This window comes from Saccostrea cucullata, unplaced genomic scaffold, assembly GCF_032062105.1.
Source record: "Saccostrea cucullata isolate Sc308-1 unplaced genomic scaffold, CSIRO_AGI_Scuc_v1 ctg10037, whole genome shotgun sequence".
Classification (NCBI taxonomy): Eukaryota; Metazoa; Mollusca; class Bivalvia; order Ostreida; family Ostreidae; genus Saccostrea; species Saccostrea cuccullata.
Genome location: NW_026924222.1, coordinates 3,223 through 16,018, shown reverse-complemented (window position 1 = coordinate 16,018; position 12,796 = coordinate 3,223). Strand labels below are relative to the sequence as shown.

At 33.0% G+C, this 12,796-nt stretch overlaps 2 protein-coding genes across 2 annotated transcripts; one reads left to right on the top strand and one right to left on the bottom strand.

The window, feature by feature from the left end:
- Window positions 1-134: 134 nt before the first annotated feature.
- LOC134265974 (uncharacterized) lies at window positions 135-4,731 on the bottom strand. Its single transcript, XM_062748170.1, has 3 exons — window positions 4,600-4,731; window positions 1,828-2,443; window positions 135-1,738 (listed from the first exon to the last, which is right to left on the bottom strand). The coding sequence occupies exons 1-3, from the start codon at window positions 4,729-4,731 to the stop codon at window positions 135-137; spliced, it is 2,352 nt and encodes a 783-aa protein (XP_062604154.1).
- Window positions 4,732-9,586: 4,855 nt separating this feature from the next.
- Window positions 9,587-11,232, top strand: LOC134265973 (uncharacterized). Its single transcript, XM_062748169.1, has 4 exons — window positions 9,587-9,612; window positions 9,941-10,147; window positions 10,437-10,751; window positions 11,006-11,232. Exons 1-4 carry the CDS (start codon window positions 9,587-9,589, stop codon window positions 11,193-11,195), a joined length of 738 nt encoding a protein of 245 aa, XP_062604153.1. The 3' UTR covers window positions 11,196-11,232.
- The last annotated feature ends 1,564 nt before the right edge of the window (window positions 11,233-12,796 follow it).

The following is a 12,796-nucleotide window of genomic DNA, read 5'->3' as shown; positions in this document are numbered from 1 at the left end:
TGTGGAAAGACAGACAAACTGATAAATTCATATAAATTTATTGCTTTTATAAACATTTATTTATATCTTCTTTTCAATGTTTTACATGAGCATAATGTTTTCAATAAAGTTAATAAAAAAAAACACTTTTGTATCTAATATCCATATGGAACGGTGTCCAAGTTTGACAGAATTCTTCGTTTAGTATAAACTATTTGGTACTTTTTATCTTCAACTTGGTTGTAGAGTTTTCGTTTTCTACTGTCTCTACATATCTTATTTGGATTTGAGACAGTAACTACAGATTTGTTTGGAGTAGTTATCATATTACGAATAGCTTCAAAATTTATAAGTTTTGAATTTTTCCAGTTCAATGTGAATCCTCGAACTTTGCATTCTTCTTTCCCTGACTTCGTTCTGTAAGCATAATTTTTCGGCCCACCAGAAACAAATTCTTTTATGAATTCATCTTCCATAGAAATTTCATTTGTCAATTCACCTAAATAGTTGCCTATGGGAAGTTTGAGAAGAATATCGGACGGCAATGATACTTTGAAAACAATACTGTCAGTATCAAAATATAGCACATCCTCTCCCAAAATGTCTAAAACACTGTATAATTTTAAACGTGCCCACATCGTAGTAAATGACGCTAAAAAAATGTTCGTTCTGTAGTCAGCTGCTGGAAACAAAGGATGATCGGTCCATTCTAGCTGTATTGTGTCCTTCGAAATTATATGAAAATTATTCACAACCTTTGTCACGTCTGTAAGAGTTGTAAAAAATTTCTGTGTCTCCGATTCGTGGATGAAATTAGATTGTCGCATCAATAAACGTTGCCCAAATTTCCCCCAAAAACTGTTCAAACACAATTTTGCTAAACATCGCAAGCCTGGATTCTTATGAATTTTGTCATACTCCAGCAGTATACCTTCATTTTCTTTATAATGACAGATGTATTCTTGTTTCTGCTCCTCTGTTTCACATTCTGGAGGAAATCCCGATGCTTCCTGTTTTAGTTTTAAAAACATGTTCACATACTCTGAGAAAAGTCCACCTTCGCCACTTTTTGTATCATATTGTGTAGCCTCTTCAAAGTGGTATATTTCATATATTTTCAGTACTCTGTAACCCATTGAAATGGCTACCTCTAACTCGGGTGTACACCATGTTCCTATAAGACATCTTTCATTTATGGAACAATTGCAAATGTTTTGATTCTCATCATCTGCACACTTTCTACATAGTGGAAATTTTAACTTTCCATTAGATGTATAGGGTAATACAGGGTGGTACAATCCTTTTGGAGGTAAAACTTTAACCTTTGCTAGTCCAAAATAATTATCAAGAGGTCCAAAATTTTCTGTGATGATCATAGGGTGTCCGATGGGATATTTACAATATTTGTTAGTCCAAGGGTAAAGACTGGTGAAATCATAATAATGAATTTGTTCATTATCTTTAGCCTTATAATGAAGTTTTACAGCATTCGTGCGACCTCCAAAGAAACTATCTCTAGGATTCAACCTCTCCTGGATATCAAGACTTGATACATAAAGTTGCAAAGGTTCAAGTGTTGTTAGTTGCTTAAGAAACTCGTGTTCCCAAATTGTGACTAACTTATAGCCTAAACGCTTTAGTTCTCGTTCTCTCTTCTTCGTAACAGTATAGAGCTCTTCCATTGATTGACTCGTCAATGAATGTTTCGTTGTAGTTCTGTCATTTGGATAGCAGCTAGGGCAGCCATGAAATAAACATCCTGTCAAAGAAAATAACTTAGTGAAGTAATTACAGTTTATTCTGCTATAAGTACATTAAGAGAAATATCAAAACAAAATAGGTAGTTACCATAAAACTCGTACACTGTCCTCTTTCCATTTTCATCAGAAAACCCATCACATCTGTATTTGGTATTTGGTATGAGTATCTCTCCTCCATTCAATGCGTGCTGAATAAAAACAGGAGTACCTTGTCGACGTTTTTGTTCCATGATCCATTCCAACCACTGAATTGATATCTTACTGTAATTATCATTTGAAGAGTAACCAGTTGAGGGCACAACTGCTATTTGACTCTTAGCAAATCTTGTTTCACCAACAAGAACATTAGGATCGTTCAATAAGTCATTAATGTACAAATTGTCCCCATTCATGTTTATGAATTCTAAATTTTGTTCGTCTAATTTAATTGTGTGCCACGAAGACAGACTGTCTAAATTAGAACCTTTAATCTCAATTTCCAGTTCTTCTTTCAGAAAAAGAGATTTATATATAGCCATACACACGCTGGCTATTGTAGCGTGATCAAACGGATCAACTCCAAGTGTAGATGATATTTTAATTGTCCCATCCCTTTGTCTGTTTTCCTTCTTTATGGATGTGGCTTCTATAACAAGATTTCTGAATGCCAGGCAGCCGCGTCTTAATATGTCAACATCAGATTTACAATACTCTCGTATTTCTTTCTTGAAATTAAATGTTTCATTTTTCTTTGTTTCGTACCATTTTAAAAAATCCTCTCTATCGTCATTTGACATATAATCAGGACCGTAATACTGAGGATCAGGATATTTACCCACAAACGTCTGGTTTTCAACTTTATTAAACAAGTGTGGGAAATACCCTTTACATAATTCCTCCAAACCAAATGCACTTGGTATCTTTGCTAATTTCATTGGAAGAAAATTCAGAGAATCCAAAAATGTTAAATTCAACTTTCTCCCTATGTACATGTACATGATTTTTGAGCCGTTATATATTATTTTATCGGGTCTAATAGAATGACGATCAATTAATACTTCAAGAATTGGGTACAAGTCAAAACTTTTAGCATTGTGTGCCACTAATATTGAATTTTTGTTATGTTCCTGAGTTATATACGAACAAAACTTCAAAGCAGCATCATCCCCTTCAAAAATGACTTCTCTGAATCCACACGACTCTGTACACGGTGGTGAAACATATTCGTTTTTATCCTTCTTCTCACATATTCTACATCGTGTTCCACAATTATCACACTTTGAGTCAGGTGTGAGTTGGTTCTTTTCGCACATATTACATGATTTTTGCAAAACTGCAAGATTGACCCTATGTTGTTTCATCCCACAAGATGGTTCCATACAGTTTTTACATAGACAACATTCAATGCATTGGGTTTCTTTTCCAACACAATTTTTACAACGTACGGGAGAAGGACGATAACCGCTCTTGCATTGCAATGCCTCATCCTGACGAGTCTCGAAGTCATAGAAAATAATTTTTTTGTTTCTTTTCGTGATATCGACATTCAGTTTTCTTTGATAGCATAAATGCTGTCCCACTTGAAATTGAGTACAATTGCTGCATTTCCATTCTCCACATCTATGTTGTTCTGGCGACCGTTCACAATATTTTATGACTTTTCTACATATTCTGCACTGGTATACTGAATTACACTGACTCGGAATTAATTTTCCTCGGACTTTTTTCTCAATTTTATGTTTTTCAAAACATTCCAGTGATCTACACATTCGACCACAAGATCGACAACTCAGGTATCCACGTGCACCTCTGTCTCTACAGTTTTTACGTAGACAAACATTACAAGTCGTTTCGCATGTATGTTTATATTGGTGCTTATATGTTTTCAAACACTGGGTACAAAAATTGGCTTTAAAAAAACCTTGAATTTTTGCAATTCCGTGCCAATGTTTCTCTTCTCCTATTTCTACATGATACAAGTAGATATTTGGTTTTTCATTTTCATCCACTACCCTAATAAATTTGTCTCCAATGCGAGAAGAGATAACTAAAATATTTATATTCAGGAATTTCTCAAAAGGTGGAATGTCATTTAGCCCTAAATATCGATCAGTTGATACACCACATTTTTTACAGAGGTACATTGCAAGTTCAGTTTGTGACTTTTTTCTTGTTTTCATCAGTATATTTTCGTAGAATTTTTTTTTAACTGTCTGATGCTTTATAATCTTGTCAAACATCGTTCCATTGTCATTTTTTGTTAGTTCGTCCCATGTTTTTGTTTCCACTTTTTCACACAACTTCAAGAAACATAATCCTATTGCAATCGCTAGACAGATTTTATTGTCATTTTCAATGTGGAATGTTGATTGCTTCCGTTCTAATGAGTTTTTAGGTCCTACCAAAGATGTAATTGGTAATTTACTCCCCCCCTTTGGCATTTCAATTGATCCTATCGTAACCAATAATCCCTCATTAACTTTGATATTTTCGTTCGAGTTTAGTACCTTTGTCACCTCACTCAAAACAGTATCTGCATTTAAATTTTCCCAACTTTGTAATGGTACTACGATTGGATTGATTAAATCTGGATGATGAAGAACTACGCGACCAAGGTCTGCATCGTGTCCCCTAGCTTGATGTAAAACATCGTCGAACATTTCGTGTAAATTTTGATAGATATCTAACAACCTTTCACCATACCAATTTTCATTGAACTTCACTTTGTATGACGTGTCTTTTGCCAGTGTTTTCTTAAAAGTTTTCACTTCTTTTTTCCACACAAAATAGGGTTTTTCACTCCTCCCCCTTTTCCAGTTTGATTTAGATTACCACTATAACAGCGGGGTCGTTTTATAGAATTTTCCCCACTATTCCGTACCTGTTCTAATCTACGTTCAACATCTGGATCCCCCGCTATACCATGTACACTTGCAAAGAATTTTATATGTTCTTCATCTTGAAGACACTCAAGAATTTCTTGCAATAGACTACTTGTGTTTTTGTTTTCCATTTTATATCTTTCTGTTACAACTAATGAACTCTTTTATTTTCATTGACAGTTGGTGTAGGGCCATGTGTGTTATTTTTCATTTTACTTAGTTTGTTCTCTAACACATATTCAAGAACAGGCTTTAATTTTTCTATTCGTCTTTGGAAATGAGCACGATCAATAGCCATCTGCATCCACGGACAACTTCTGTCTTCTCCTGGAGGAAGTATATATTCTTCTACATCCTCACTAAACCAAACTTTCATTCTGCAATAACAAATTTCCTTTGTTTAAAAAAACGCAAATATCATGTGAACTCCAATGAAACAATGTTGCTATCAAGTTCCCTAGATATGCCTAGATATGGAATATGAAACATACAACATAATGGTATGAAAAAAGAATCTCTCAATTTGAAACATAATTGAACAAAATAACAACAAATAGATTTTTTTAAAACATGTTTTATTTGTGCAGTTTTTCTACAGTGACAAAAACAAAAGCATATAAAAGTAATCAATTTGTAAATCATGTATATATATTTAATAAAATGACAATTGGCACTTTGGATTGTAAAAAATACATACCCGTTGTATTTTTTTTTTACAAAAAAAAGGAACAATAATGGCTACAAAATTATCGAACATCAATATTCATTAATGTCCTAGCACTCCTTGGCACTTACAATGATCAAGAGTTTTCAAGTGTATAATACTGCATGTAAATAAAAACATCATAAATCACATTCTTTTATATCTTATAAAATAATCGTTGGGAATTAGGATTATAAAAAATACATACCACTGTATTTAAACAAGAAAAAAATGCAAACAAGTCAATCTTTTCTTCTTCATGTTGAACATGCTGAGCAAACACTAAGAGTTATTCCCCTTAGTTTGAATTTAAGGTATTTCAATGTATAACGACGATATTTTGTACGTAGTAAATGCATAATCCCATATTCTTAATCATGGTCATATTTTAAAGATGTTATCAAATAAAAATGCTCCACCAAAGGAATTTACAAATTTTTGTCCAATTAATTGCACCTTGAATTTTACACTGAAGTCTATGGACAGTGTATGTTTATATCAGATATAGTAAAAAGCAATTTAAATTTCAAACAAATCTCTTGGTGAAATATGCATAAACTCCCTCTTCATAATTATGAAATAGAATAATTTTTTTGAGAGATCAAAAATTTCTTCTTTTTTTTCATCAAAGTCTAATAACTCTTCAAAAACTTTAAAACATGCAAAACGACTATCTCCTTAGAAAAAGAATAAATTATTTACCGCAAAAATTTCTCTTTTTTTTCATAAAGGGTTATTACTCTTCCAAAACCTTTTTTAAACATGCAAAATGATTGTCTCCTTACATGTTATCAGTATTGTGAATTTGGTTCATTTCAATTTTCTCTTTTTTCTAGCAATGCGTTTTTAACTACTAGTAGTAGAGAATTATTTAAAATCATTCAAAATCCCTTCATTATACATTGAATACCTTAAGAAAAAAAATCACAGCTTTAATCAAAAGGAATGATAAGAATTACCAATAAAAAGCGTAAATGTGAACAGCTATAAAATTGAACACATTTCTTTTACTGCACAAGGTAAAATCACAATTCGATCACACAGAATGAAAATATTAAGGACCATGAACTAAAAATTGTAAATGTAATGAGAACTTAAGCACATTTGAAGCTCATTAAGCAAAAAAATCTATTTCCCTTAATTTTACAACTAAGTGTGTAAATTCTAGAAAAAAAAAAGTACATAAAAGGAATCACAGTGCAACTTGGAATGAAAAATACAGGAATGATTGTCCAAGGCTTTCTACTGTATCCAAACAAAAAAAAAACAACCAACAAACTCTTGATAATTTAAAACCATACAACTGAGACGAGTTGCTTCCCGTAGGAAAAAAGGTTTTTCATTTACTTCCATGGTTTGTTGCGTGCAGCCCTAAATGGAAGTTTTCTTTTTGGCTTGGATTTTGGATCCAGGGGTCTCTTTGGTGTTGTCTGTTCATCAGGACCTGGAGAAACTTGAGTTTCATTGTCCATGACCTCAACAAAAAGTGAAGTGGAAGAGCCTGAACCAGGTAAACTGGTAGAGATGGAGGCTGGCACAGGAGGCACGGATTGTATAGGTGACGTGGTAGAGGTAGTTGAGTCTGAACGGGACTTACACTTCCGTACAAGAACACCTACGATCATAATAATAATCAAAATGGGTGTTGCCAGTTCTGCTACTTTCATAATTATATCTGAAATAAAAAAGATAAATTTTACACACTGAACTAATTAAACTTTCTTTCTTTTAATCTTATTTAACTTGAAAGTTTGAATTTAAAAAAAAACTTGAAATTTTTTTTTCCAAGTCAAAGTTCCAAAAATTACCCATGCTCAAAGTCTGTCCAGAAGATTGAGTTCCCGACACCTGTTCAACTTTCTTCTCATCTTCAGCTGCACTAGACAAAATACCGGGTTTTGTGGCAGTACCTTGAATGACACTCCGGATTGTAAAAATGCCTGAAAAATAAATAAGATTAATTAAATATCCTAATCTAAATGTTTTTTTCTGATCAATAAAAAGTAATAGTACAAACAGTTCACTAATTATATCAATTTTCTTGACAATTCTACTATATTTCAATTTTCTTTACAATTCAGCTTTATTTTAAAATTACTATGGGGTTCTCTTGTACCTGTTGTACTTTGGAGGTCTGTGGACGCTGTACTGGGGGGTTCTCTTGTACCGGTCATACTTGGGAGGTCTGTGGACGCCATACTGGGGGGTTCTCTTGTACCGGTCATACTTGGGAGGTCTGTGGACGCCGTACTGGGGGGTTCTCTTGTACCAGTCGTACTTTTGAGGTCAGTGGACGCCGTACTGGGGGGTTCTGTGGACGCCGTACTAGGGGGTTCTCTTGTACCGGTCGTACTTTTGAGGTCAGTGGACGTCGTACTAGGGGGTTCTGTGGACGCCGTACTAGGGGGTTCTCTTGTACCGGTCGTACTTTGGAGGTCTGTGGACGCTGTACTAGGGGGTTCTCTTGTACCGGTCATACTTTGGAGGTCTGTGGACGCCGTACTAGGGGGTTCTCTTGTACCGGTCATACTTTGGAGGTCTGTGGACACCGTACTAGGGGGTTCTCTTGTACCGGTCATACTTTGGAGGTCTGTGGATGCCGTATTGGGGGGTTCTGTAGACGTCGTACTGGGGGGTTCTGTAGACGCCGTACTGGGGGGTTCTCTTGTACCGGTCATACTCTGGAGGTCTGTGGACGCCATACTGTGGGGTTCTCCGGTGTAAGGGTCTATGGTACTAGCTGTACTTTGGGTGTCTAAGATTCTTGTGGTTGTGATAATGTCTGAAAATTAATTATTTCGTTAAATCTTAATATCCTTACTTAGAATATGCTTTTTTAGATCATACAATAGAAAAAAATGTTGCATAGTGTAGATGTAAATTTATTTTCTCTTCACAATTCCACTTAAAATAAAAAAAAATCCCACATCCTCCATTATCATCCTATCCCATTAAATTAGTTGACATTTAAATAGAACAAGTGAAGGTTTGACATTCAATAAAAAAAATGGCGCCAAAATAAATGATATAGGCCATGTCAATGTGGCACCCTTTTCCCTCCGTTCTTTTGAACTTATTTCCATTAATATGCCCTCCCCCGGCCTACTTTACGAACTTAAGTCTCATTAGTTGAGTAAATTAAATAAAGTAAACTTACCACAGTTTGCACGGTTGGCTGTTTTGATCACAGCACGTGGCCCCGTTGATGGAAAAAAGAAAATTGGAGTGTTGCATCTCCTTACTAACACGGTTGTTACGAACCCGTACACCCTGTAACACGGTGCCGGCATCAAACATTTTGCAGTCGTTGATAATTTAGAACATTTAATGCACATCGGATCGGCCACACTTGACCTTAAACATATTAGGCCTAGCACTGATGCAGCCAAAATCCACATTCTGCAGCCAAACACCATGTTTTTTGAAGTAATGAGGTTAACCTCGTTTTCAATAAACCGCGGGAACAGCCAAATACGCGCGGATCTCAAAATTCACAAAGACCACAAAGTACATTAGATCTGAGTACTAATAGTTTAAGATATAAAAATGCACTGAATTTACCGACAAATATACGTTGAAACAATAATTATAATCATGATAAAAGGAAGAAGAATTATAATAAATAAATAATTAATTAATTAGCACTTTTTACAATTTATATACCTTTATCAATTTAGATAATTTTAAAAGCCATTACACTAACTGTCCGATATTGCTCATAAAGGATTGGAGTTGGATATGCTCTTCCCTCTTTTTTCTTTAAATTTATTTCTGATTCTTTCCAAACTTGAGTGTTTTTTAATCGCGCCTAATAATGACAATTTCTCCAAAGTTCAAGGTCACTAAAAAAGGTGATCCAGATTTGCTCCTATTGTATATGTTTCGTCGTAATTATAATCAACATCATCAATACAATCATTTGGCTTGAATGATTATTATCATTTTTTTTAGTTAACACTATCGGAACATTAATATACTACTTACTATAAAAATATATCTAAGAAAAGTAACAAGTCAGCATTAATCATATACCATTGCTTGACACAGTAACTCTTTTAGCGCCAAAATATCGACACAATCTCCAAAATAATATGCAGATGTTAGTGACCTGTATGCGTATTAAAACTAAAGTATTTCAAGATCATTTATTAAGGTCAGGTCATAATATTTTAAAAACAGGTTACAAGCATGGTATATAAATGTTTGAGAAGGTAACTTTTTTTCAATTCAGTTTTTTCAACAGTTATTTGACGATCCTTTGGTAGTAAACTTAGTTTGTGAAAATGGCAGAGGCTCAGTTATCATTCATGTAAGTAATTTATTTACCTTTATCTCTTTTTTTTTTAACTTAAAAAAAAAGACTTGAAAAGGGGCATAATTATTTGAACGTTTTTGAGTGTTTTTTTTTAAAAGAGTCATTTAGACTAATACCATTGTCTTAAAAACTTTTTTTTAAATGGACAAAATGAATAAACTTTTAAAATAAGTGTGTAAATTTTTATCCATGCATCATTTTAAACTTTGGTAAGCAAAAACATTAAATTATTTTTGTCACTAAAAAGACATATTTTTAAATACATGTAATTGAACCTTCATTTCCTGAAAAAACTTTATTTTATTTCTTATATTTTAATTAGGAATGCTGAAAAGAAAAATGAGGGGAGAAATAAAAATCCTATTCTGAGGGAAATGTTAGGAAAACCCGTAAAAGACCGACCACAGGAAATTCAAAAGCAGCCACAACAACAACCCAAACAGAAAAATTCATCAAAGAACTTTTCTGAATTCCAAATGTTTTGGAACGACTTACAAAATGAACTTGACGAGAAGAATTTCGAGTCTAGGTATGTATATTAAAATCTTGAACTTTATTAGAAATATAGAAAAGATTTATGTATATATATAATCATTTTTATCATAAATAAGTATGCATAATTCAATAAGCATGAAAGTATATATATGTATATATCATGTACGTATTGTTAAGGAAAGTGTAATGAAACAAAATCAGTCCAGAATGTAGACTATCTTCACTAGTGATATAAATTGCAGAAACTTAAGCTATAATTCATCTGAATAAAATACATGTAGGAACGAAAATTTATGCAATTTTTTATATTGTTTCATTTTCAGTAACTCTCCGCCACAACTCTTTCCGAGCCTCGACTTCCAAGACTTAGAGGACGAAAGCGTGCTGTTCCAAAAATATTTAACACCTACAGTTACTGAGGCAACTCCCACCCTGAAACGAGGGAACTCGGTTCCAAATGGTGCCCCTAAAAAAGATGCCTACCCAGCATTTTCCCCAATATCACCAGGGCCAAAGAGTACGGCTGCTGCTTTCACGGACTCTTCAGCCATGGAGACAGCTACCTGTATCAAGTCCCCGACACAAGGAAGCCAGGGGGCATTCAGCGGTGTGGAGGACTCAATTTTAACAGAATTAAGGTGAGCATTTAAGCCGTATTTTTCCTTATAAATTGAACCAATTTCTATTTTAATGTATTTTGTAACAAGTATTCTTTGAGATTGAATTATTTTCATTAAATGTTAAATTCACTTTCATCATACATCAATATTTATTTTCATTAAATGTTAAATTCACTTTCATCATACATCGCATCAATATTTATTTTTATTAAATGTTAAATTCACTTTCATCATACATCAATATTAAAAAAGACACTTTTAATGTATTCTAGAAGACGTCACAAGCTAAAAAGAAAAATGACGCAGAGATCCTCACATCCAACCTACCCCCTACAAGAGGAGCTGCGAACTTTGAGATCGCTGAAGGATGCTATGAACGCAAATGTACAACAGATGGAGATATTGATTAACTTTCTGGAGGACTATTTTAGAAGGCGTAGAGTGCAATTTGTGTCCATGTAATTTTCTTGCTTATGAAGGACGTACAGCATAAGAAAAAGGAGACTATCACTAGAACTACTTATAACCTTCATAAATGTGTTAATTCAAGTTACCTAAGCTCCAGTTAAAGTGCTATAACATAGACGAAAATAAATTTTGAATGAGTTAAAACAGTGATTTATAACACTTATTAAACGGAAGACTCGTTGTGTAGAGGAAGACTCATTTAAAACAGTACAGTGTGCATGTATATTGTTCACGAAAATCAAAGTTTTCTTTATCAAAAAGATAACATTTTATCATAGACCTTTGTATTTAATGAATGTTTTGTACTTGATGCTTAATGAATTTAATCATATATACTGTATTCATTTTCTATTAGATTTTATGTTATCACATAAATGCATGTACTACATGTATAACTTATATGTATAAACAAGCATATAAATATAATCTTTACATCAAACTTCGTTTATAGTTTGTTTTTCCCACTGCATGCGCAAATATAAAAAAAAAAAGGTTTTTATTGTTAGAAAATCGTTCGGCGACTATGTATGTTTTATTCAATATTGATATTTGTAAATTGCTATATGGACATGTATCCTTAGCAATTCAAATTTTAAAAATATTTAATGTTCTTTTAATTTGAAATAATTCTATATTTACAAAAGTGAAATACTGTTCATTTTTAATTTTGAAAAATCGAATACATGAATAAAGTTTTGATTTAAGGACAGATGATTCAAACAAAATTAAATAAAAAAAAAGATTGAAAATAACAACTTGGCTCATTTTTCAATGATTAAAATGGATGTTTTAACCGCGTGGGTTTTTAATTTTTTATTAAAAATTTCACAAAAGTGGGATTTGAAGTGAATTATATAAATAAGGATGGTTTCAGTATTAGGGTAGACTATTGAAAATCATAGAACATTTACAATTTCTTCTTTATATTCTTGAAATTTGTTCTTAGAAAAAAAAAAGATTTTTGAATGAAAATTTTTAAATTAAATTTTTTTTTGTTTATAACTTAAGAAAGTTTAAGCCGAGATATTGAAAGGAATCTTTTTATTCAACTTTTTTCAAAGATTAAACGAGTAGAAACTAACACGCATTGTACTTCGTAGAAATTTCACCAGATCAGTTTTAAAATTTGAATTTGTACATTTTATTTGGATCTACTTAACTTCAGAATTGAATTAATTTCAATTACAAAAGAGAGAGAGAGAGAGAGAAATTAAGAAGGAAACATTTTCAAATTACAAAATGTTAAAAAAAACTAATAAGAGGGAAAATACAAACCTGTTAGTTGTACAAAATAATGTTTTCCGTATTCTCTATTTTGATGTCACAACTGTTTGAGTCGAACTTATATACAAGTTCCTTGACCTTATTCCTTGATAGGTCTTCACCTACTTTTTTGTTAATATGACCTCAGCCAGATTTGAGAAGCATGACCTTTACATGACCTAGGTCAAGGTTGTATAACATGACCTAGAGAAGAATCGAGACTCATGACCTTAAAATGACCTAATGTTAACTTCAGGTCAATGACATGACCTTGTCCTTGTGTATGGATGTCATGTTTATAACCTAGATCTCCTGAATTAGGTCAAGGTCAT